The sequence below is a fragment of the Anopheles moucheti genome, chromosome 2 (genome assembly GCF_943734755.1).
Source record: "Anopheles moucheti chromosome 2, idAnoMoucSN_F20_07, whole genome shotgun sequence".
Taxonomy (NCBI): domain Eukaryota; kingdom Metazoa; phylum Arthropoda; class Insecta; order Diptera; family Culicidae; genus Anopheles; species Anopheles moucheti.
In genome coordinates, this window is record NC_069140.1 from 60,580,674 (window position 1) to 60,607,626 (window position 26,953).

The 26,953-nt window shown below is 39.3% G+C and overlaps 3 protein-coding genes across 4 annotated transcripts; 1 reads left to right on the forward strand and 2 right to left on the reverse strand.

The window, feature by feature from the left end:
• Nucleotides 1-4,541: 4,541 nt before the first annotated feature.
• Nucleotides 4,542-19,296, reverse strand: LOC128309770 (U4/U6 small nuclear ribonucleoprotein Prp3). 2 transcript variants are annotated; one of them, XM_053046239.1, is made up of 3 exons: nucleotides 18,634-19,296; nucleotides 17,886-18,555; nucleotides 4,542-5,446 (listed from the first exon to the last, which is right to left on the reverse strand). In XM_053046239.1, the coding sequence occupies exons 1-3, from the start codon at nucleotides 19,222-19,224 to the stop codon at nucleotides 4,695-4,697; spliced, it is 2,013 nt and encodes a 670-aa protein (XP_052902199.1). In that variant the 5' UTR covers nucleotides 19,225-19,296; the 3' UTR covers nucleotides 4,542-4,694. The 2 variants fall into 2 exon arrangements, with proteins under 2 accessions (XP_052902199.1, XP_052902197.1); XM_053046237.1 differs by having other exon boundaries at nucleotides 17,886-19,296.
• A 1,219-nt stretch (nucleotides 19,297-20,515) lies between these two features.
• Nucleotides 20,516-23,045, forward strand: LOC128310120 (uncharacterized). Its single transcript, XM_053046672.1, has 2 exons — nucleotides 20,516-22,307; nucleotides 22,395-23,045. Exons 1-2 carry the CDS (start codon nucleotides 20,684-20,686, stop codon nucleotides 22,937-22,939), a joined length of 2,169 nt encoding a protein of 722 aa, XP_052902632.1. The 5' UTR covers nucleotides 20,516-20,683; the 3' UTR covers nucleotides 22,940-23,045.
• Nucleotides 23,046-23,047: 2 nt separating this feature from the next.
• LOC128310122 (partner of xrn-2 protein 1-like) lies at nucleotides 23,048-23,588 on the reverse strand. The gene has a single exon (XM_053046673.1). It carries the CDS (start codon nucleotides 23,466-23,468, stop codon nucleotides 23,166-23,168), a length of 303 nt encoding a protein of 100 aa, XP_052902633.1. The 5' UTR covers nucleotides 23,469-23,588; the 3' UTR covers nucleotides 23,048-23,165.
• Nucleotides 23,589-26,953: the final 3,365 nt, after the last annotated feature.

Consider the following 26,953-nt stretch of genomic DNA (forward strand, 5'->3'; position numbering starts at 1 on the left):
AGCTACCGCGCAATCAAAGCGTCCGTAAACGGTCGCGCCGTCGCGAAGTGACAGTCCACCAGCGTTTTAACGCAGTTAAAACGAACTACTTGGCGCGACGTTTAGCGTATCAATCTTTACCACGGGTCTTTCCAATGTCGTCCCTCGCGCTGTCTTTACTACCACTCGCCGGATGCCTCCGCCCCTTGATGGTATTACTCGTTCAATCCGTCCTTTCGGCCAACAATTTCTAGGGCAGTTCTCGTCCACGATCAGGACAACGTCTCCGGGCTCGACGGGTTTGCTGGGTTCAAACCACCTAGTCCTCCGCGTTAGCGTCGGAAGGTATGTCTTCATCCATTTCTTCCAGTACGCGTTCGTCCTAGCCTGCACGGCCTTCCAATTTTGCTGCAGGGTTGCGGATGAATCGTCGTATTTAACTAGGGGTTTCAATCCTGCGGAAGAGCCTAACAGAAAATGATTTGGGGTTAAGGGTTCTTCGTCCTCACCATCAACCGGGACATGTGTGAGCGGCCGCGAATTGAGCATGTTCTCAACTTCGATTAATGGTGCCGTGAGTATCGCATCCGTGGGGTGAATCTCCGTGAGGGTACGGCCAAGCATTCGCTTCACTGACTGGATCATCCGCTCCCAGGATCCACCGAAGTAAGGGGCTGCCGGAGGGTTAAACTTCCACGCTGGGTCGGGGGGACCGAATTCGCATAAGATCGCCGAATTTACGCGTTCTGCGGCCTCTTTCAGCTCTCGATCGGCGTCTACAAAATTTGTTCCCCGGTCGGAGATTATTTCGTTCGGGATCCCTCGTCGCAACATAAAGCTACGCACCGCCATCAGGCAATCGCTTGTCGATAGCGAGCGCACTACCTCGATATGGACGGCTCGAACCGTCAAACACGTAAACAAAACGCCCCAGCGTTTTTCCGTCTTTCGACCATTCACCACCAACAGCGGACCAAAATAATCAATTCCCGTATACGAGAATGGCTTCGAAAACGCGGCTACTCGGGCGTGTTACCACGTGGTTACACAAAGCGGTGAAAAACGAGTAATTTTACGAGACAGTGACTAACTTTTAACAGTGACTAATTTTTAGAAATGTTGCTAACGCAACCCTGACCAGAACACGGCTGTTTTAACTCTTTTAATTTGCTTTATTACAATATTCACTGGCGCACGATGCGTGTGCGGTATACGGCTAAAAATTCGTCCGCTTCCTCCGCTGGTCAGGTTCCAAAAGAAAGTCTCCCTCGCTCGACGGTTGTCGCATCCGTTCGCTTGGTTGACGTTCGCATCCTGGCCGACGTGGTCCGAGCTAGCGCCCTCTGCTGGTCGCTAGCGTAGCTACCGCCGCGCAATCAGAGCGTTCGTAAACGGTCGCGCCGTCGCGAAGTGACAAATACAATGATCAAGAAGATGATGGCAGCCAGTTCTCTCCGCTGGTATGATTTGAACTGTCGATTGTTGACTATGATTTAACCGAGCATTTCATTTAAAAGATGTTTTCCTGATGTTTATGATAATATTACGTATTTTGCCTATTAGCATTTGATGGCATCTTGACCATTGGGACTATGCTCCACAAAATTCCGCGTCTCCAGACTCTTGGTTGCCTGGTTTAATCAAATTTGCTCTATATAAACAGAGAAGTTTCGGGGCGGCCCGGTGGCATGATGATAGCGGAGCCGGTCTTCACACGAACGGCCCGGACCAAAATCCCATCCGGACCAATCCCCCGTAGCAAGGACTGACTATCCGGCTACGTGGTAAAATAAGTCGATACGGTCAGGCCGTTCTAACGAAACAAAAAAAATAAACAGAGAAGTAAACAATATAGCACAACTGCTAATGAAACAGTATGAGTATGGTACCCAAATAAGTATGAGTCATTCGGTACGGGGAATACTAATTTAGTATATACTTAAAAAATAATTTAGTATTTCTCTGCCACCCGTATACTAAATTATTATATCCCCGTATGCTAAAATAGAATACCGTATACTAAATTAGATCGACCACCGACCAAATCTTTACTCTTCGGCAGAACCTTCCAGAAGTGCCAAGAGCACCAGATCCATACGCACCACCTGTTCATAGACTTCAAGGCGGCCTACGATACCATAGATCGGACAGAGCTATGGAACACTATGCAGCAGCACGGTTTCCCTGGGAAGCTGGTACGGCTGTTAAGGGCCACTATGGATAGGGTGCAGTGCAAGGTAGGGATGTCGAACATACTGTCGGAATCTCACCGGGGTCTGAGGCAAGGAGACGGAACTTAAATCTTAATCTGCTGCGTTGATGTGATGGTTTTGATTCGAGGATGCATCAAATTGTTGCATAATGACAAATGCATAATGCATCAAATTGTTGCATAATGTCGTCTGCATCAGACGATTGCTGTTCAGCAAACCCTTTTTCAGAAAACTACACATAGCTGAACTCTGTCATCTATTTAATATACTCCAGTTATGGGCACTTGAACAAAAGACAATTGCATTTTGTAATTGTTGCGGTTTAATATATCACCATCTCAGAAATAGTTTTATTATTTTCTACATATTACAATGTAGCGACAGATGAATGGTGCGCTCACGAAATTAGTGCTGCGCTCTGTGGGTATTGTAAATGTGTACATATTTGCGCGCAAAGTTGACACGCATGGTGTGCAGCGTAACATGACATGTTTGGCCAGGAATAATTACGGAAAATAATTTGTCCGCCCATAAGGCTTAACAAAAGGAATGTTATAGTCTGATCATGAATCTAATAACGCGTCAGAGGAGGAGGAGGAAACAAACTAAACATAGAGGATTATAAGGAGTCATTAATTAGTCGAGCCCGAAAAGCAGATATTGAGATGTTATAATCGAAATGATAAAAAAAGCAATTAAATGATTTCATAGCTCGCAGAAAAGGATCATTTTGGCCTTAAGAGGTAAGGCGCGCCGGAATGAATATAGGAGAACGGGAACGGAGACGACGACAAGGAACATATAGGTTAAGCATAGATAGTAAGGATGGGGCATCAATATTGTTGGGGAGAATCTTAGCGATGAAAATAGCTTGCGTATGTGAGAGGAGTGATTTTAGATGTACAATTCCCAGCATATATACGGATATGTACGGGGCGTATTGCTCGATTCCATAGGACCGTCAAATGCCAGCATTTTCAAGCCCAGTTTACGTCCTCTCACGTAGACTTTATCTACATTAACATCCGTGCCAACCGAGGCAGACTGCAGCTAGTCGCTAGTGCCGTCCGTGGTCAGAAACCATGCGCTCCCCCGTTCTTCTGCAAAGTGAACCGTTGACAGGTAAACACTTTGGAGATGATTTTTTTCTGCTGGGAGCGATAGGTAATTGTCTGCTCCGGTGGCTTTGGCATGCAGAAGTTTTCAAACTCCGAGATCCGATTGTTCGCCTGCTCTAAATTTTTCCAACCACTGCAAACCAAACGCTTCAAATGTTGGAGTTCGGTTTCATCGTGCACATGCATCAAATTGGGGTGCGTTTCGTTGTTAGATAGCGCCCAGTAACGGATGCCTTCGTCGATCGACATGGACCGAAATCCACCAATCCAGGCAATTCCATAACCTCTTCGAAGGGAACTAAAAAAGCGGAAACATTTATTTAAACAACACATTAACACATAACAGTGGAACTTGCCATTCCGGCTAGAGTCGGCTTGCTGGTCAGCTTCTTCGGCCGCGTCCACCTTTAGGAATTTAGCCACTTGTTTGTAAAAAGCACCGGTACGGCGTTCGCGGTTCAAATCACTCATGTTGATAAAATAAAAATGTTTGAACATTTAAAACCTAATCACTGAAGTTGGTTATTTGTGTGGTGTCTTGTTTTTTCGGGAGATGCAAACCTACAGTTCCTTAAAGTTAAAGCAACCGATCCTTTTGTGATATACATGGCGGTACCATTCCTAGCCATAATGACTTCGTTGTAATAATGGCCCCGTTTAGAGTTACACGCATAAATGATTGATGTAATAAAAAATATACATCAAACCTTGCTTCTACATATCGTGCCATATAACTTATGGTTGGATTTTCATCACAACATTAGCGCGCTTGCAACACCATCCAGTTCCTCATATCAAAAACCGTAGTAAAAATGTACTGCTTCACACGGCAAATTTGACGAAGAAAATGCACATGTGTGTGCGCAATATCAAATAATCAGCACGAGCGAGACCGCATGACGCCGAAGAAGCGAACAGGATGAGAATATCCTTCAGGTTTGAAACAGTCATCGAGCGAGCTTTCGATTCGGCGGCAGCGCAAGCAGGAGAGCAACATCGGTTAGAGCGAGCACTTTTTATTTTTGACTCGAACTACTCTCTTTGGGAAGTCTGAATTTTTCGCTTCCGTTGAACCATTTTCTTGTATGGAGTTTGGGCCATCTTCCTCTCTCGTTTTTGAGAGTTCTCTGTGCGCGCGGGGTGTTTTATTTTTGAATACTCATTGAGGAATCTCTTTCTCAACCAATCATCCAAGTCATCCAATCGTGATTTAATTAAGAACAGAAAATAATTACAATACAATACAATTTATTAGATTTGAAGGGTGAGGTTTTATGCTTTTCCTTTTGACTGAAAGCATGCCTTTGAACCAGTTTGAAAAACTATTAACGAACAGTGCAGTACTTTTAGCAATCATGTTGCTTTAATTTGTTTCTTAAACTAATCATACATCTTCCGATGCTTCTAAAACAGCGCCAGAATATGCCAAATCCCAATAATGTTCAACATGATGTTTTTGGAAAAAATCTCTAGCACTTTTTTCTAACGGAAAAGATTTATACTTAAATTCTCCAAAGTTTCTACGTTGATTCATTCCTTCCCAAACGAGCACGCATGAGTTGGAAATCTCTTTTCCATCAGCATTTTTAACCAAATCTTCTTCCCATTTTATACGATGGAGCATTAGCCTTCGGTACTTTTTCTGTTGTTTTGGACCTCCCTCCACCACCACTACGCAACAATCTCGAAAAAGAACACAAGCGCCAGTTAAGAAAAGTTGTTTCGCATTAGTTTCAACCTTGAACTTTTTGCTTTGTTGTTCTTGCAGTTCACGAATACGATATACAGCAACACTAACTCCTAGCGTGGTATCTTCCTTCATTTTACGATTTTTTTTTTCTCGACGTTGGTCGTCGGTCAGTTTACGAGCTGCATTTGCTTCTTCATGTATTTTTTGCCGCTTAACCATCTGTTCACGTACATGTGCTTCTATCTTGGTTGGATCTTGCACCGCTTCAGTTCCTAACACTCGCATCAAATTGGAAATTCTTAGCTTTGGCTCCGGCGGTGCTTCTAGTCCAAGACGTATTTTTTCCTGCTCTTCTTTCCATGCTTCTCGGCGGTTTTGACGTCGCAATTTGCGTCTTTCTTTTTTAGTTAGAAATACTGGTAGATAAACACCTCTCGACGATTCATCTGAAATAAAAGCAAAATCGAATAATATTGTTATTAGTGAAAAATGGCGAATGCACGTCATCATCAAAATCTATACTGATAATCCGGTTGTTTGTTTTACAACTACTGCGTTTTTTTATAGCAAGAGCTTGTTCTTATTCTAAATACGGATAGCTTCAAATTATGGTCTTTCTTGCTTTCTGTTTACGTATCACCTGGATATTTTCACACCCAGCCTATAACTACGCTGCTGATTAATTTTACTGCTGATTTTTTTCATTGTCATGATATATTACAATCTTTTTATAAAGATACTGGCACGTTTTGACAACGTAGAAATTGTCTTAAAGTACCCCACTTTTTAGCACTAGCACTAGCACTTTTTAGCAATAAAAAATGAGCTCTTTTTGAAAAACTAGTCAAAAACCAAATATTATCTATTATTTATTCTATTTATTATGGTCCTTCATTTTACCGAATCAATCATTGTTGATGTATTTATTTTATCTGTAAAAATTTATAATGTTATTAATAGTGTAAGCGATTGTGACGGTTTACAAAATAGTCTAAATGATTTTTGTGAATGGTGTTTGTCCAACCGTCTCTCCTTGTACGCCGATAAATGTAGTTACACTAAGTTTTATCGAACCCCTACTACAGTTTCCGTATAGTTTCGACAATCATCAACTAGATCGCAACACTATTATTCCTGAGATTGGATTTCTCATACGCAATTAGAAAGACTTGCATGAGCCCATGTGTTTGAAAGCTATTCAAAGGAAACGATAGTTGAATTATATAACAATTATATATAAACTGATAATTTTATTTTGGAATACATAGAAATTCACATTCCTTTCCATGTGTAAAAGTCATGCATTAACATTGGTATAATTGTTTAATTTTAAGAAATAATTGAAATTGATAAGTACCAGACAAGTCAAAATGACTAGTCCGGTAGTTCTATGGTTAACCCTGGGCCGCTTTTAATCCTGAGATATTTCAACTCCCATGTAATTGAATGGAAAAGCGATAAGGATGATATCCGCGCTCCCATCATTCGAGAGTTATGCGACACGTTTGCGTGTTCCATCCTTAACTCAAGAGAGGCAACTAGGATGCCGACACCAAAAAGTAGGGCAAGTGCACTGAATCTGTCTCTATGTCCATCATTGGGTCTGGATTTTAGTTGGAAGGTCATCTAGGACACATCTTAAACAAGTTTTTATAAAGTTTTATCATAGTTGTACCAAATCAAATTAGTTTTATGATGACTTTTGATTGTCCTAATCAGTCTTGTCATTTCAAGTTTGTTGGACTTTTCGTGTCTTAAGACCATTTGATCTTTTTACTACCAATATTGAAACCAACCAGTATTTGTTTACATTTTTTACAGTGGACGATGGATACTTGCAGATGAGCTACTGGTCGTGATAACTGTCTTAACATAACGTTATTGCTTTAACATTGTATCAAACGCTGCGTTTGAAGATTTTTTTGGTATAAAGCGGTATTGGTTTAGTGTTTGTGAAGTATTTGCTGTTTAAATATGATTGTAATAATATTGATTTAAAACCAAAGACTCCGCAGGTTTCTGCAATGGAGATCTTTTGCAATTAATTTAATGGAATCAATCTTGGCATAATTTTCTTTTTTTGTTTACAGTATATGTTAGCCATACTGATTTTTGATTAATAATTTCATGTATGGGCATGCAAACTTGATGACTTTGAAAGAAACTATGGAAAATACAGTGCGCGCATACAAAATAATTTTGGATCGATTTTAGAGCATATTCATTATAATAAAGGCGCTTTTTATATTTCGAGATATCATGCCACAATTCATCGATTAAATTTTCATGGCATAAGTTTCTGTACATACGCAAGCTATTTAATTACTCCCAAACCAAAACAGAGACCAGCGGCAAGGACCAGGAATAGAATAAAAGATAAATTTTATTGTGACATACAATGAGTGTTAAATATGAGGCATGGTTGTCTCCCAAGAAAAAATGAGAGAATTCTCTCATTAGAACGTTAACTCTAGAGAAGATTTTAACAGTGCTTTATTACGGTTTTATTGGGGGCTTCAAGAACTGGAAATCTTAAAATAAGACTTATGGGCATGCAATGGCAACGTCGTCAGAACGCCGTCGAATGAGACTTGGACATTGGAGGAACATTGACTGGACAAGATACGACGAATTAGTAGCTGCTTTGCTTTCTCTTGTAGGAGATAATTGGACTCCTGTAAAGGAATATGAAAATCTTGTTTCAATTATAAATAAGTGCATCCCTAAGCTCAAACAAGCGAGAAACGTCAAGCATGGAAAAAACTGGGACAAGGACTGCCAAGCGACTTTTAACAAGAAGCGGGGCATTCATAGGCGAGGATTTAAATGCGAGAGACATTTAAAGCTTTAATATAAAGGGCTGGAGAGGTTGTGCAAAAACCTTTTGAAGGCGAAAGAAGAGTTATAGATGTAGATACGTCAATAATCTTGATCTTTCCTCTTCACTAAATTCGCTTTGGAAAATGGGTAGAAGGATGCGAAACAACAACAATACCAACGAGAACGAATGGTTTTTCCGGCTAATGGCTTAACGAGTTTGCTCACAAGTTTTGCCGCGATTTCGTTCCAGTGCAAAATTACATCCAAGATGCGCCTGGCAGTGATCCAATCCAAAACTGCTGCAAAACCTACCAGACGTGGACAAGAAACGATTTTTGAGAATCGTTAACAATATGTTGGAACTTAACATCGTCCGGCAACAAGAGAGAGAAGTAAAAGTTATCACTATTTTGAAGCCTGGTAAACCGTCATCAAGACACGATTCATATCGTCTGATATCTCTGTTGTCGTGTCTGGGGAAACCCTTTGTATGAAAATGCTAAGAATCTCAAAAATTGGTCACGTTCAATTGAACCGAACCAGCTACCATGGACTTGCACAAGAGCCTCCATAAATTTTATGATTGTGAAATAGAATCTTGTCTAGCACCCAACTGCAGTATTAGACAATTGGCAGACGACGTCGTCTTTTCAGTTGCTAGCAGGGACGTCGTCGAAATACAAGACGTTTTACGAACCATCCTGGACAACCTTGCCGAGTGATACGATAACCTTGGTAACCAGTTAGAAAAAAATCAGATTTGATGGAGAAATTGTGCCTTATTGTCTCCAAAACTCCACATCCGAGTAGGACATAAGCTTATCCTCTCTTAAACTCCTTTTCCAATACTACTTCTAACAACTAATACCCAGTTGGTCATCTCAGTGAATCCATGTATTCTGCATAGAGCTAATTTTATACTGCCATTCTCCGAAGTGGCAACTATAAACTTGCCTGCCGCTTCAAGTTCCACCTAGTGGTATCCAGTAGCTTGCGCGCTTCTCCGCTTGCGTATTACAGCGGGCCTCCAGTTAGTGACTCGAAAGTCTGTTCATATAGATTTTCTTCTTTGTGGCAGCTGACTCCTTCTTCACTACTATGGCAAGATATTGGCGATATGAATCTATTTTTAGCCACAGCTGCTAGAGATGATTCCAATTGAAGCAGCAATACAGCAAATCATTTAGTCAAATCACATGTCCTTGTTGTTATACAAGTAGTGCTATAAGTAATAATATATGCCACAATAATATTTTTTTTTATTTCAATGCCGAATGCAAGTTTAATTGCGTCATTATTTGTTAGCTTCATGCTCGCGAATGAATAAAAAATAAAAACTACAATATCAATCTGTAAATTGATATTGCTTACTTGTTTCTTATCTCACAACGTGTAATATACGTGTAACGTTACACGATGCTAGATAATATATTCAGCGATGGCCCAAATACACGGCCTAGGGAATACGCCGGATAAGGTACCCTTTTACTGTCCGGAGCAGGAAATGTCTCCAAATTATTGTAAAATAGATCAAGCTACCCTAATTGTACAATCGATTAAGTTATTAATAGTTATGTCAATTACTTTCTGGCCGTTCGTCATGAAAAAACACAGTTCTGATGGGATTTGATCTTAGACCCCGAATGCGAAGGTATGTTCCGTTATTATTTTAACATTATGCCTCCCAAACACAACAAAAACGGCATTGTTTATAAACGTTTTAATATAAATACGACGTTTTACAAGCCACTAAAAATTTGTTCAAAGAATAAATTTCGTTTGTAACTCTTTTGTATGCCATATTAAATATAATCTAAAAGTTACTTTGCTATAATGTATCATTTCATCTTTTCAATACAACCAACAATTTTTCAATACAAAATCTAGTTAGAGTATAAAATGTTATTAAAAAGAGGTACATTCATGTAGAATTGAAAGAAAAAATTAAAATAACCGAATTTTGAATTACTGTCACTTTATTTCGTGTACTCACGATCAGTTCTAAAATAATTCTGCCTCGCAAGGAAGAGCACGCTGCTTACTACCTGGATGCGCTCTCTCTCTCTCTCTTTTACACGATAAGCGCACACGTTCCCAAACGCTCATAATCTCTCTACATTTATAAGTTACGGAGCCACGGACGATGGGATTCCCACAAAACTCAAAACCTCAGGTGCGCTTGTTGAGTGTTGAGGTAAACCTGGCTCATCTGATCTGAAACACGATAATTCTCGCTAATAGTGTTGTTTATGTGGAGAGCATACTCGTGGTTTCATTTTCCGGCAGAAATGGAAGTTTCAAATTATCTTATTATCATAAACCATTTCCAAACCAACCATTAGATTCACAGAATAATTTTTACTGATTTGTACAACCCTTTTTGTCTAACGTCAGCATGTAAACGTATTCGTGCAGTAAAAACCGCAAAGAAAATATGTATGAAAGGAACGAGGGGGAACGATGCGAGATCCTGTCTGAACGCTACGCATGCTAAAAAGAGGTACATTCATGTAGAATTGAAAGAAAAAATTAAAATAACCGAATTTTGAATTACTGTCACTTTATTTCGTGTACTCACGATCAGTTCTAAAATAATTCTGCCTCGCAAGGAAGAGCACGCTGCTTACTACCTGGATGCGCTCTCTCTCTCTCTCTTTTACACGATAAGCGCACACGTTCCCAAACGCTCATAATCTCTCTACATTTATAAGTTACGGAGCCACGGACGATGGGATTCCCACAAAACTCAAAACCTCAGGTGCGCTTGTTGAGTGTTGAGGTAAACCTGGCTCATCTGATCTGAAACACGATAATTCTCGCTAATAGTGTTGTTTATGTGGATAGCATACTCGTGGTTTCATTTTCCGGCAGAAATGGAAGTTTCAAATTATCTTATTATCATAAACCATTTCCAAACCAACCATTAGATTCACAGAATAATTTTTACTGATTTGTACAACCCTTTTTGTCTAACGTCAGCATGTAAACGTATTCGTGCAGTAAAAACCGCAAAGAAAATATGTATGAAAGGAACGAGGGGGAACGATGCGAGATCCTGTCTGAACGCTACGCATGCTTCTATTAGAAAGACGCGTACGGAGCATACGGGCTGATCGTACAACACACACTGCCTCGTTTGTGCGTATGATAAACGTGGAGCTTGCTATATTGTTCGCAATTTTAAAAAAGCTAAGTATCTATTGTTCTGTATAATTAAAAAAACGTATCGTGTGTGTGTGTGTGTTTTATTTTTGCAAGGGGTTTAAAATCTTTTTAGACACATTTCTCAAACGCCACATTTCGACCAAGCCCCTTAAAAAACAAAACTTAAAAGTGCTCGCTCTAACCGGTATCTCGGTCCTGCTCACTCCCACAAGGAATGGAAATTCCCCTCCAAAGCTATCTCGATTTGAGTGGTTTTTTTCACGCTTCACACTTCTCCACCATCATTCTCACACACTTGTACACGTAGCCCACATCGATCTTGTATGTATAGGTGGGTTTAATTAGTGTGTCTTCCTCGCAAATGTCTTTCTTCTCCGTCGCACATAGGCGAATCGTCAAGCTGAGCGTTTTGTGACTGTGAATTAGTGTGTCACACCATGTGATAATGAATTTGATCTTACACAGCGAGAAATTGGACTCTGCCCAAACATTTTTTATTCGGATCTCTCGTTCTCGCCTACATGCGACATGAGATAAAGGACGAACACACACGTTATACACACGGAAAATCACGATACACCCTTAATCGCGCGTATACGGACATCGCAACGCACCAGACCATTTAAATCGATCGACCGACAACGGGTGTGTCGACAGCGTTCGTACCTGTGTATTGTGTGTGTGTGTGTGTTGTGTAGGTTGAATAAGCAATGGCTTATTTAACCTCTCATTCAAAGCGTCCAACCGACAGCACGTGTGTTGTCAGCGAATATGCCTGTGTACTGTGTGTGTTGTTACTTATTCGATCCTTTCGTATGCCTGGCTGGCCAAACCGCTCTCTCTATAAGACGCCACAGCAACCAGCGCAGCGTACTGCGTATACTCTATCGATCATCGCATCGTAGGCGCTTTATCCAGCGACATGTGCTCTATCGACCTTCGCATCGTACTATGGAATCTCGCTTCATGGTATAAGTGGTGTGTTATTTCGGTGCTGTAATTTTTGCATTAAATCGTAATTAATTTATTATTTACTTACAAACCATCGATTCTAAATTATGACAACACTGTAACCAAACAATTGGTACACTTTCTCCTAAGATATTTTGAAAGATTGGTATAAATTGATACATTCCTAGGCATTGCTTTATGGCGTTCTGTACCACATGAGGGTACAAAAATTTTACCCTTTGTTTGTAAACCGTAAACAACGTCTTGAGCCAAGTTACTCGCGCGACCTTGAAGGATGTTCCTATTGCTGCTGGTCGACCGACTTAATCCAATATTCTCTTTCATTAAAGCACCATCGCCACGCAAATAGTATGGGGAAAAAGAGTATTATTCTCTGATAACGGCTCTCACTTCAAAGCCATAGAGTGATTTTGCTCCCCCATCCCCCTTTTTTGCCTAGGATCTTATTTTTGCTACAACCCGGCGTAGTCCCACACCCAACACACACAGCCGGTGGGCACCTGAAGTAGGCGCGGTTACGCGGGGCTTTATATAACATTCCGGTGAGAGTGTGTGCGAGAAGGTCGTCACATCTGACTACCGGTGCTTTATTCGTAGGTCGAGTAAACCCTTGCTTGACTATGAGAACAAAAGAAATTTAACCGCCTTTGCATGACTGGGTAACTATTGACGCTTCTCGTTTTGATCGTGAATCAACTCTGCATTGATGCAGCGCTAATAAAACCATATGAACCTTTGCAGTGCAGTTATGCTCATTTAATGAACGCACGCATTCCATGCGTAGACAGATAGTCTGCATATTAACACTTTGCCGTTCGCACGTTTTGCGCAGTTTATTTTTCATTGCGCTGGTAGCACAGCATGTGTACACTTCCCAAGTAGCCGGCTATTATTCAGCATGCAACAGTACAATGTAAAGTACTGGAAGTATTGTGCTAGATTCGTCAGTTCTGTGCATAGCAGCATTTCAAGATGCTGCCAATAAAGCTGTTCCGCGCAAGGAACAGGACATCAAGAGACGAGAGATGAAACAAGGAACGGAATATGGATATGTATCCCAACGTATCTGACCGTTCAGGAAATAAATCTTCGGCTTTGTGTTACCGTTGAGAATAGATTTCGTCTCGCATTATCCTTCATCGCAGCGATCCTGCTCCTGCATTAAGCAGGCGCGGTTGCTCTGCGCTGAGCCTGAACGGACGTGGGTGAGACTTAGAAAATCCCGTGCAAGGACGCATGCTGTCAGCTAAGTCTGCCCATTCTTTTGCGCGCAATATATGTTCACTTAACAGCACGTTAATTTGAAAACATCGAACCAAGTACTCGCCTCGAAAGTCTCAGCGCTCGTGGCCCCGCTGCTTATGGAGCGAAATCCGCGAGGCTTTGAGCAAAGGATTTTGAACGAATTTGTTGGTTGTTGGTGTAACGGTTTTATGAAATAATGCTGTTATTACTTTTTTTGAGGGTGAGTAAAGATTTAAAAACAATTTTAGAATATTTTATTGTATATTTATATTATGTTAAGATTATGAATACAACAGTTATTTGTCATTTAATTTTTTTCTTTTTGTTTTCGTTAGAACGACCTGGCCGTATCGACTTATTTTACCACGTAGCAGGATAGTCAGTCCTTGCTACGGGGGATTGGTCCGGATGGGATTTTGGTCCGGTCCATTCGTGTGAAGACCGGCTCCGCTACCATCATGCCACCGGGCCGCCCCAATTTATTTAATTTAATATATGTGAATTTTAGCGGTGTTTTAAAAATCGTTCCAAAAATACTGCTTGTAATTTATTTTTCCGCTCGGTTATGAGTGTTTTGTTTTCAATACGAAAAATCCATGTATTATAGTAAAAGAAATGTTCCTTTTAATGTCTTGATTGAATCATTTACCCTTTTGGCGCTTGAGAACAGCGAATCAATCTACGATTCGGCCAGGTCGTGCTAACGAAAAAAAACAAGTAAGGTTTAATATTTCACTACGTATACAAACTCTTCAAAGAGTCAACTCTTTCCAGAGAGTGAAATATTGAGATTTTAGGGATTCTAGACGAATAAAAAATCACATCTTTAGCATACACTCTTAGTGACCATCAGGTGATTCGCTACACATCGCGCAATCGCAATGTGAGAAATCCATGGGACAATGAGTTGGTATTCCTTACGAAAAAGGGATAATCACGATTTGAACCCATAGAAAAGATGTGCCCTGAAGCTAAAAACTAATATAGAGGAACTCTTTCCAACCCACGATTCGCCAATTCTGAACCAACCGTTTAACGTTCCTGAATCCGAATATGGACTCCAGCTCCATAACAGGCTCCTGGAACAGATGGAATACCAAATGTAATAGTAAAGGCGACAATGCAGGCTTTTCCGGAAGTGTTCCAGAAAACGCTCCAGCACAGTTTAGATTCGGTTAATTTTGCTTCGAACTAGAAAAAAAAACAGAAACTGATTCTCTTACCGAAGGCGGGTAAATAGCCAGGAGATTCATCAGCCCCATCATGAGACCTTAGGGTCTCGTAGACACTCTGGTCACTCTGATCACTGCAAACCTAAACCAACTGAAAATAGTCACTAATCATAATAGCTGAATAGGTTTCACCACGCTACCACACCAAGGAGCAGGATGGTGTATGAAACTCCGAACCATGTGCTGTTCCACTGTTCGAGGTTTAAAAGTGAGCGAAGTGAGCGTAACACTACCATTGGGTCAACGATGAGCCAGACGTACATGCTCCAGCTTATGCTGGATAAACCGGAACCATGGGAAGAGGTATAGGTCATGATGCGGAAAATGCTGGAGAAGCTACAACGCTGCTGGCGTGAAGTGCAGTTGCCTAATTGTAGTTGTGAAGCGACTGTCGTTAGATGGATGATGTTTGTCAGTGTCGGTGTATGTGAACGACCGTTGGTACTTGTGAGTGTGAAAATAGTCGCACGAAGTTATACCACAAGGTGATCCAGTGGGAGGATGCATCAGGGTCCAAGGAAATTTGTTTTATTGGGTAAAAATCGCATGTCCTTGAAATGGTGTCTCAGAAGAACACACGCATAAACATATAATTGCCACGAAAGGTATTTGTCGTGGAATTACATAGAACAACAGATTTGTCTTAGCAACTTTTTGTTTGCAAATGAGAACATAGACAAGCAGCACGTTTATTCGTTATTTGATAAGATACACCCGTTGAAGAAAGGTCGCAATTAGCGCGGTAGTGAAACAATAAGGTAATTTGTAAAGTAAATGTATTTTTAGGTTTCCTTAAAATAACTAATAAGCGAAATACGCCATCAACGAAACAGTTTTTAAATTCGTATTTGATGTCATACTTTTAGTTCTAAATAAAATGGTATAAAGATTGACAGTTGCATCTCATTCTGTTCATTTCCTCGTGAGCAACTAATACATTTTTGACGTTCAAAACAGGCACAATCCCAAGTTACGCGACACTCGTGTTACGCAAATTCGAGATACGCGAATACCAAATTTTTGACAGTACGTGTAATTTGGTATGTGAAATTCAAATTTTTGGAAAAATTTTCTCAAAAACACGTTATATTTTCATATTATGAATATATTTTTTGATAAAAATTTACTCTATGTACTGAAATAAAGGTGAACATATCGATGATCTATGTATTTCTTAACGTGAAAAGATGGAAATGATTCCTGAAAATTAAATATAAACGATATTAAAAAAGGAATTCGAGTTACGCGAAATCCTACGCAGTGGATGAAAATATTGAGCAGGCGGCGGACATCCACAAAAAATGGATATCCACTTAAAGGATAGAAGGGAAATGGTCCTGGCTGCGAACAAAAGAACCATGCAATTCAACATGGTAGTGCAAAAATCTATCCGGCGGAGAGCAAATCAAGAGCACAGCCGTGTTTTATAGCGAAGGATGCCGAATAATTAATTCTAATGGAGATGTCATTCTGACTGGAGTGATAGAGAACGATTTGTTCAATTGTCGTTGTCGATGGTATGTTTTTTAGATTGTATTCGTGGTATATGTGTCTATGTTTGTCTTGTATGTATATGCCTATGCCTGCCTTTTTTTTGTTTTGGTTCCCATCCGTGGATATGTTCGGGCCTATGTTCTTTCTTGTTGCTATTTTCGTTGTTGCTATTTGTCTGATAGTTTCTTTGTTTTTGTTATTTTTTTATCCTATTTCTTCTGTCAATTTCGTGTCGATTTGTATCTTGTTTGTAATGTCGTTTGTTTTGATGCTACATAAATATTTTAGTATTTTTTTGTTTTCAAGGTATAATTTTTTTTGGTATGTTTTTTTCTTTGTCCTTGATATTTTTTTTTGCTTTCTTCTAATTGTTTCCTGAGGATCTTAGAGTGTGCTATGTTTTTTGCTAACACTTCAAAGTCACAGAGTCGACTTTCTTCTCTGCAATTAATTTATTCGCCGAAACAGGCGATTTTTAGAAAGATTACATAAAAATAAGCTGGAAAGAAATGTTAAGATAATAAGACCAATAAGACAAAAAAGGTTATTTCAACCAAATTTTAACCTTTTTGCTTAGATATTGTGCTATAAACTAGCTCATCCGAATCCGCGTAAGGCGAACCGCGTATCTTGGGGATTGCCTGTATTTTAAAAAAGTTAGAAAGAAATATTTTATATGACAAAAGAAGAATATTAGACCAATTTTTCACAATGTGATAGATTTTGTGCTATAAACTAGGTCATCTGTCAAATTTCCAAAAACCGCGATTGTCCGATTCCGCGTATAAAAAGAAATACGTATCTCGGGGTCTGCCTGTATTTATTAACCCTGTCACTAACAAACAAATAAAAATCCTGTTCCTGGCATCTGGATAAACAGAAAGAAATCCGATTTAAATGCAATGTTGAGATGAAAATTTATTTAACTCTTCCAGTTCATACTGGTTTTAATAAGTCGCCTCAACTCAAATCAATTTTCATGCTATAGCTCTTCAAAGTTGACGTGATTTTTTCAATAAAATGACTAAACATAAGAAAAATTCACAACAACATGCTTTTGATAGTTATTTGAGTCGGATATCACGAGACTAACATAAGTTTTCAAATTTTTAGTTAAAGTAAATAAAAAGATATAGGAGCTAAAATTTGAATTAAAACCGTTAAATCTAACCCATCTTTCCTTGCTAGACTCATTCCCACATTAGACTCATAACACACAAAACTTCAAATACACATTGTTTACAGACAGTTTAATAATAATATTTATCCAATTAGTTAAAATAATTTCTTACGATTGCAACAAAAGAATTAATGAGTTGTTAGTAACGGTTTTAATTCAAATTTAAAAATAATATAACTTTATACTTACGTTTACTAAAATTCTGATAAATTTAAATTAGAATCGTGGTACACAGCTTTAACAACTATCAATAGCAATGTAAACTATAAGTTAAATTAATTTTCATCTAAACATTGCATCGATATCGGAATAGGGTAAACCGGATGCAAGGAATAGTGTTATCGATAAAAAAAATCGAAAAACGTTGAGTAAATAATTTAAAAAAAATGGCTCACATACATTTCTTGGAAAATTACCGTGAATTTCATATATATTCCAGGTTTTGAATTGCTACCATTCGTAGAAAAAAAGTTATAAGCGAATAGGGTTAATCCATTCTTAAACCTAATATTTCAGCACTGATAGATAGAGAGAGTACAGAGTACATCTAGATGTACAGCTCTCAAAAACTCAATAAAACTCTACTGAACAGCAGCAGTTTTTCATGTGTATACTTGTCTTGGTAAGAACTAAAACTTCAACTGGGGCTTTTTTGACTGAGCTAACTACTACAGTTAGTTTTACAAGCTCATTCTAATGGTACTCACATATTTTACTAACGTTTCGAGGTTGCGGGAATACTAATTTATGATCGTACAAAGACAATTTAATACTTACTCGGGGGTCGCATTTGCGTTGGATGCTCGATAAGATTAGTAATGGATGATTCTCTAATGGATATATTTCCTTGTGCATCTATTGTGTTGAAATCGTCCATCAGTATAACAGAATCCCACCATTCCATTTGAGGTACATCGTTCATATGAATATCAGATTTCGGTGCAATTAAAGCAAGTTTCGTAGCAGAGCTAATTCCAGTTTTCCGTGCTATTTGCGAAATTTCGTTCTGCAATTTTTCAAGCTGAGCCTTCATCCGCAACCTTTCGGCAAGCTGTTGAAATTTTCCTGGTTCATGAAAACGCAATGAACGCTTAATTCTTACCGCAGGTTTAAGAACAATGCGATCATCGTGAAATTGTGTCTCATACGATGCGTCCAGTGCTGTGCGTTCAGAAGCTTGCAGATTTCTTGTTGTTTCTCGTTTTTTTGCTCGAATATTAGCCTTGAGAGTCGGTGTAAGTTGCGGTACAATAATAGTACGACCACTACCATCCACGGTTCGTCCCTCGGCGTCTAGTATCAGTGGTTTGGGCTTATCAACTGGAGGATGTTGTTGCGGCAGGACATTGGCCAATGTGCCAGAAAGCTTGGCTCGAATTTGCTCTTGAAGTTTGGCAATTTTCTTCGACCTTTCAATGTCCGATATCACTGACGGCCCAGCAACTTGCTTACTGTCTGTTTGTACGTTTGTCGAAGTTTTAGAATCATCATCAATCGTTTTGGCAGATGCAGTAGACAATTTTGCATTAACAGTCAATGCAGCGGCAACAGCTGTTGCCGGTATATTCGAGTGTTTGTTTAGCTTAATATTTTCCAGCTTTCGTTTGCGTTCTTCGATTTCTCGCTGCGCGTTTTCCATCATTTGCTTTATATGGATGGCGGAAAAATTGTTTCCAGCCAAAATATCAGTCTCATTTTTTATGGTAGTCTCCTCGGTATTACAAGTGTTGGTAGCAATGGCAGTAATATCCTTTTCATGCATAAATCGTTTAGCTCGTACAGGTTGCGGCGGATTATACGCCGCATGGTCAAGAGGACGTTTTTTTCCTTCCTGTGTCGTACCACTGTCGTATGCATTGGGAAGACTCGATTGCTGTTCTTTAATCCTAAAATTACACACCAAATCTTCTATTTTGTCGCAGATTCGCATTGCTCTACGCTCATCGACAATGAACGATAATTCTTCGCCCAGCTTGCGGCTATCAAATCCATTACACAGGTTAGATTCTATAGAAGAAAGTACTGCAGTACCATCCGCAGTACCGAGTACCTTGTAAACAACTTTTTCTATGCTCGGCCAGACACCTAATAGCTGATGGTGAGTATGATTCGACATAGTTTACGTGGTGTACAAAAACTATAGCGCACTGATTGTTCAAATCGATTTATGTCGTATATGTACGTTTTAGAAGACTTTCTTGCAAAAGAACGCACTGCGAAAACGCGCACACAGTTTTTTACAAAAGGTGAATAGTGAAAATAATCTGTCAAACAACCAAGGTTCCTTTAAAACTAAAAACCGTATATATCATCTTTCGTATTTTTTCTGTCAATGAAACTGGGACAGACAATGCGTTTTAACCTTAATATTTTTCACATTTTTTAATCTACACCTTTTGCATACTAACGCTTTAGTGTTTACATGAAATTTAAATGTAAATTATCTATTAATTCTACCATTTAAACCACGGCAACTGGTGTGCCGACCAAAGTGTATGAAGATCAGGTGTATCATAGGCTGTTTTTTTAACCAAAGTTGAATGATTACATGTTTAAGTATATACAAAATATAACTACAATTTTAAAGGGATTTTAAAGAAAACTCAACTTCCCTTAACTCACCGTTTAAAACGACGATTGCAACGGGAACAAAAATTGAAAACGAATTTATTCTTATTTTGTCTCTTCCATGACTTCGCTCAGTCCATAGTGCCATGTCAAAATTGTGTCAAGGAGCGTCCAGACTGTAAGCGTAACATACGCTCGAATGGTTTTCGAGCAGAAAATCGGCGTTTCTGGCAACCAAATTGACATAAAATTGCGTTTTAGGATGATTTGGCAACACTGAACGGACCGTAACAAGTGTGGACGCAAAATCCCCCGCGTAGCGTAACAAGAATCTATTTTATTGCTGAAATACATTATTTTCGCACAAAGACCATGGGAAAAAGTTTAATTCCGTGCTTAGATCAACCGCCAATGTTTAAAAATTGTTTCCGGTGCAAAACAACTCGAATTTGCTAAATTCGAGCATATGTTACGGTACGGATTCGACATTTGGCCATTCTGTTTTTGTTACGCGTAACAAGTATAACATAACAAAATTTTGTTACGTATAACTGTTATGGTCTACAGTCTGGACGCTCCTTCAAGGGTAGCTTCGAACCCTATGGGGGGGACTACAAAAATCTTTTACCCGGCTAACAAAAGCCGCAAAAATGTACCTAAAATTAATACATCTTGGGATGAGACTACCTGGTCTTCATACACTTTGCTTTCAAGTACGATGAAGCCGTCAAAAATAATTACATATTTTGTGAATGTCATTCGGGGAAAACATAAATTTCGATCGCTAGTTCCAATTTTTGTGTAACTGGTTAAAGAAAAAAACATAGTTTTGGAACCCGCTTGCATTGAACTCACTGGAGTAGCCAATGTCGCCGTTCGCGACTGAAGAACATTTTCTTATCGAGAGAAATTGCAAGTATTAGTCCAAACGCCTTCGTCGCGGATTGTAACGTAAACACAAACCACATCAAGTTTACGGTGCCTATTTTTATTCAAGACTATACAAGATGGATCCGATTAGCTTAGATAAAAATAGGTCTGAACCTGACTTTTCAACGTCAAGTCATGTATCCGGTTTGCCACAACAAACTTGCGAGCAAAGTCGTAAAAGGAAGTTATCCAATAGACTGGATAACGTTGCAGCAGAGCCAGATGTAAAGCATCAGTTGATAGAAGCAGCTGCCAGTTTCAACAATACTACTAAACCGTTGGGGCCAGCATTAAATGTTAACATTTTAGATCTCAGTGACGAAATATTGCTGCTGATATTTCTACATTTGGATAGTAACAGCTTACTTCTACTATCAAAAGCTTGTTCAAGATTTCAACGACTAGTGGCTGACAAAACGCTGTGGACAGAAGCAGATTTTACATCAGCAAAACTAACTACAGCGGAAGTACGTCAACGTATTAGCTACCTACAACCAGCTACAACGAAGATTTTAAAGCTTCGTGGTATGACAAGTGTATATCCTGCTGAAATGTGGAATGTACCAACTATAACAGTTGATATCCTGCAGACAATTGCAACACGTTGTCCTTTATTGGAGCGCATCGAGCTAACAGAAACCTACTTAGATATGAACAAAATCAACATAATAATGTTTCCCCATACTTTACGTGCGCTGTTATTTAGGAAGTGTGCATTATCAGTGCAGAACATTAACAACCAATTCATATTGCCCCATCAGCAAATGCGATCATTCCTATCGAACATGTATAAATACCTGGTTCGACTGGAAGAGCTTACAATTGAATACTGTGCTTGGTTCGACACGCATGATCTAATGGTTCTCTCAAAGCTTCCTAATTTACGATATCTCAGTTTGAAGGGATGTGCTAATATTAAAGATAGTGTCCCATATGCCAGCTTAGCTACCCGGTTCGGATTCAAAAAACTGGAAATACTTGACCTACGCGACACGCCGATATCCGATTCGGATGTTAGTTGTTTCAACATTGTGCACTCTCTGAAAGAATTAAGGTTGGAATGTCCCGAACATTTGCGAACCGAAAGAGGACTAAACGAATATAATGAAGCCGAACGGCAACGCGTCGAGCAATTACACCGTTTGGCTATGCCTGATGTGCTCCCGAATGAACAGGCTGATCGTCCCGAGGGCGATATCGCGGCTAACCAGCTCCATATCCATAACGAAGCACCACCAGAAGGTGCTCAATTGCCTCCACCTATTCCGCGGCCTAGACATGGAGTGTTTGAGATACGTATAATACACGGTGATTATCCAAGATATATGCGTGGAAATCAAGATAATTTAATGCGTATCGTCCGAGAACCACAGCAACCAATCGCAAATATTCCTGTCGAAGCTGGCCGAGAAGCGCCAAGAGCAAATGAGAACAATAGACAAGATAGACAAAATATAGTACGCATTATCAATCGCGATTTGCTACTGCAACGGCGGGAAAATGTCCTATTAAATCATCCTCACCGATTATTACGTCGACTTGGGGATCAAGTGCAAATAAATGATGCTTATCAACGCATTTTCGATGCTGGCGGTAATCATGCACCGCTCCCTCGCCCTGAACCAAGATTCGAAAGACCAAATGATGAAGCTTTAGCCGAAAATCCAATACAAGCTGAACATGTCGTAGAACAACAAAACGGTAAAGTATAGGAACGTTAGAAAATGAAAAAAAGGTTACAATTGTTTGCTAACTTATTTATATTATTATTATTTTCCCTTACTACAGTGAACTTGCGATTGCATGATGAAGCCAATATTCCAGTACAGAATGAACATGAAGAACAACCACCACCACCACCACAACGAGTGCTACCGCATGTGATTATTATGCCAGGAAATTTTCAGGAACTTATTCACAGACCAGGCAATGGAAATCAGCATCAAATTTTTGTAAACCTGGGTATAGGGCAACCAGCACCAAATTATGTATCATTAATAAGTGATCGTGGTATTTGTGCGTACGGAGTGTCCCGTAATGAACTAGCAGGTGCACTTATGGATGATATATTACACCACAACCTTACTGGCTTAGAGCGTTTGTCTATACGTAACTATAAGCTTGTCACTGATACATCGCTCGATCATCTCGAATCAGCAGCACCGCAATTGAAGCTATTAGACGTAACAGGAACATCTGTGACTGCTCAAGGGATACGCAACTTTAAACTTTCCCGTCCGCGTTGTGTGGTTATGTCTGACCATGATAAAGTGGAAAATGAAACAAATCCGGGAGTTGTAAATTCTTATGCTGTAAGCTTGGATAATCTTTAATGAATGTCTAACATGCAAAATACCTTTACTGAGAGCCCTATGCTCTCCTATTCGTCAATAAGTATAAATATATCAAAACATAAGTCGTGTTTTGTTTGAAACGCGAAATTTATTCAGTGCTACAATTTATTTCAGTTCTGATACATTCCGTAAAAAATTCTTGCATATTCATTGGCGATTACGCCTCGTTAGATAGTGATATTGTGAGACTTAACGTTGTATTATTCTATTTTTTCTGAACGTAGCGGGAAGCAGCAGCATCCGACGCAGTAACGAATGTTCGCTTCAATTTGCCTGTTCGCGTATCTCGGTACTTGGATGCAATATTTTTCGATAATTCGGCCACCAAACGCATTGTTTCCGGAGGATATTGGCATCCTAACAACTCAATGTTGGTGAACACTTGTGCCAGACATACAACTTCGTCTTCAGGGAAATTATGTATATTAGACTCCATGAACGTTTTTTTCAACTCCCAATGCTCGTCACATTCGTAAAAGGTTTTGTATTTTTCTACGTCGAAAGTCATTTTCAAGTAAACTATTCCACTTTACAGAATCGAATAATCTAATCTGCGCGTTTGTTATTTGCAATGCGTTTTCTGGGAGTCGTGACTTTTTGTATACAGTTGAAATACATTGTGTTTGCGTGTCAGTTGGGCTCTGTGTTGGTTTCTTTGTGTAGTTGTGTTAGATTTATTGACAGTTAATACCAATGCGTTTATGTGTCATAGTTCAAAACCCTGACTTCTAAAAACAACTTCCCAGTCAGACTGTGCACTCTTAATTTACACATTCGAGCAGTTTACTTCTACAAGCTCGTGTGTTGTGGAGGCAGTGTGATGGCGTGCTAAAAGTATTAAGGAGCGTCCAGACTGTAGACCATAACAGTTATACGTAAAATTTTGTTATGTTATACTTGTTACGCGTAACAAAAACAGAATAGCGAAATGTTGAATCCGTACCGTAACATATGCTCGAATTTAGCAAATTCGAGTTGTTTTGCACCGGAAACAATTTTTAAACATTGGCGGTTGATCTAAGCACGGATTTTTACACGTATCCACAGACGCGCAATTTGTGAATTTTTTTTATGTGTTGTCCTTGGGTATTCGCGCGTTTTCTTGCATTTTCAGTCGGATCCTTTACAAGATTTTCAAAAAGATTTTAATTTTGGTCGGTGATACATTGTGAACGGTTTCTTAAACGACCTATTCGAGCCGTACCCCCGTACGCAGCACTCACTTCTTCTAAGAGGTCTGAACCTGCCATTTCTGGCTTTCTGTATCTTTATTTACCCGAAACTGGATAGCCAGGACTGACGGGTAAAGTAAACCCGGAAGTGACGGGTGACTTCGTAAAATCAGGACTGAGTACGGGTAATTGATCCGGATGGGATTTTGGTCAGGTCCGATCGCGTGAAGACCGGCGTCGCTACCATTAAACCACCGGGCCGCTCCAACGCTTCCAAGTGCCAAGTGAGCGACTCACTATCCTGAATAATACAAACCAAGGAAGACCAGAAATGGTCGTTGAATCCACGAAGATAGCAGCATTGTTTTCTAAAATAATACCATGCTTTACAGTAGCTTTTAAATATTTTAAAGTTGTTTACTGCTTGATTCGCTGCAATTTTTCATGTTTTATTTTTCACTAACAGTTCTGTTACAGTTACAGCAATAACACTAGTAATTGCTGTTGTTGTGCTATGTTGTTTACTTCTCAGTTTAAATAGAGAAATTTTTATCAAACCAGGTAACCGAGAAGATTTTTAGTAGAGTCAATATTTTTTTCAGATCGTCTGTATTTCAATAATCCATGACACAAATACAACATCAAGAGATATTGGCCAGCAAATTCTGGGCTTTTTTAACTTTGTTTACCCGCAACCTGGATAGTTGTTCCTGGGAACGAGTGATTGGTTCTGTAGTAATTTTGCACCGGTCCTGTCTAAAGAAGACTGGCGCCGCTACATCTGATTAAATGGCACCATATGAAATTTAAACATGTATGTGTCTGTTACTGGAAAGACATGACTCAAATCTACTGTCTGGGAGGAAAAAATTAGAAAAAAAACTTGGGAAATCTGTGGTACCTGAATGTGGATGGCTACTTAACCTTAGATACATCCAATCAGTTGCTTTTATCTAATTGTGAAAGACGTCGACTTTCGACGAAATTATGTGCGATGCCTACGAAAATCATAAATGCATAGCAAGCAACTGGGGATCTGACCCAAAAATATTAAGAAGTGCTTTAGTGTAATTTGGAATACTCATGTTAAAATGATATGTTGCATATGGGAGCTGAACGCAAACAGGACGTGTCGTATAATTTTATATGTGATAACTGACCAAGGTTCGGAACTTAATAGGTGGTCTGATAATTGTTTGGCCTAACACATTTATCGCGCTAGAAGATTTTTATCCATATCATATTTAATTTGTACCAACCTTCAAACGAATCCTGTCCAAATTTGACAGCACTCGGGCCATAGCCTAATGAGCTAGAGCATTATGTGTGACGCAACTTTTGTGTTTTGAGTAATCATGGAAAAGAAGGAATTTCGCGTGATGATAAAATATTGCTTTTTGAAGGGTAAAAATACAGTAGAAGCCAAAAATTGCCTTGATAAAGAGTTTTTTGGACACTGCTCTACCAAAATCAACCATCAGATATTGGTATGCTAAATTTAAAAGTGGTGAAATGAGCACTGAAGATGGTGAACACAGTGAACGCCCAAAAGAGGTGGTTACTGAGGAAAACGTTAATAGAATCACAAAATTATTAAAAGCAACCGTAATGTAAAGTTTATCGAGATAGCTGACACCCTAAAGATGTATAAGGAACGTATTGGACATATCGTTCAAAAGTATTTGGATATGAGAAACCTTTTTGCAAAATGGCTGCCGCGCGAGCTCACATTTGACCAAAAACAACAACGATTTGATGATTCGGTGCAGTGTTTGGAGCTGTTTAAGCGAAATAAATCCGAGTTTTTGCGTCAGTATGTTACCATGGATGAGTGTTGGCTTATCCACTTCACTCCAAAGTCCAATAGACAGTCATCCGAGTGGACTGGACGCGATGAACCTGCCCCAAAGCGGGAAAAACGCAACAATCAGTTGGCAAGGTTATGGTGTCAATTTTTTGGGATTCGCAAGGAATAATCTTCATCGAATATCTTGAGAAAGGTAAGACCATTAATAGCGACTATTATATTAAGTTATTGGAGCGTTTGAAAGACGAAATCGCCAAAAAACGGCCACATTTGAAGAAAAAAAAGTTTTGTTTCAACAAGACAACGCACCGTGCCACAAATCAGTGAAAACAATGGCAAAAATTCATGAATTAGGCCACGAAATGCTTCGCCACCCACCGTATTTCATAGATCTGGCTCCCAGTGACTAACTCCATTTCTCAGATCCAAAGGACAAATATTACTACAAAAAGAGTATCGAAAAATGTAAAGACCGCCAAAATCGGTGTATCGGCCTTGAAGGGACGTATGTTGAATACAAAAAAATAGTTTGGGCAAAAAAAAAAGTTTTACTATCATAGGCCAAACAATTATCAGCCCACCTGTTATCAACCACAAAGATCAAATATCTAAAACACGACGCTAGATGTCCAGATCAGAGGAATGGCTATATCAGACTAAGAGAAGAACGAAGTCATCAAGGCTCAAGGTCTGTTAAAACCAATAACAACAACAAAAGCTCAATGTGACTTGGGATATGCTTTGCCAAATAGTTTTTTATGAGAGTCAAAGGGGCCCGAGGTGAGAAATTTGATAATTTATTAAAATAAATAAAATAAAATTAACAGCTTCCTCCAATTGGGAAGAAAACTTTTTTTTAAAAACATTTTTGAGTTTGCGTACACAACAAAATTCCGTTGCATAGCCCTGTAACCGGGCCGATTAACTAGTCTAAAATAAAAATAAATCATAATGTGTTTACCACGTCTTACCTTTGAAGCGATTGTACAGATTGGCGATTACAGTTGTTACGTA

Bases quoted from the DNA above. Each gene is read 5' to 3' on its own strand.
- LOC128309770 (XM_053046237.1), bottom strand. From the start codon at position 19,224: ATGTCGAATCATACTCACCATCAGCTATTAGGTGTCTGGCCGAGCATA. The intron at 5,447-17,885 runs GTAAGTATTAAA...CTTTTATTTCAG, and splicing joins AACGCAAATGCGACCCCCGA to ATGAATCGTCGAGAGGTGTT.
- LOC128310120 (XM_053046672.1), top strand. From the start codon at position 20,684: ATGGATCCGATTAGCTTAGATAAAAATAGGTCTGAACCTGACTTTTCA. The intron at 22,308-22,394 runs GTAAAGTATAGG...CCCTTACTACAG, and splicing joins TGTCGTAGAACAACAAAACG to TGAACTTGCGATTGCATGAT.
- LOC128310122 (XM_053046673.1), bottom strand. From the start codon at position 23,468: ATGACTTTCGACGTAGAAAAATACAAAACCTTTTACGAATGTGACGAG.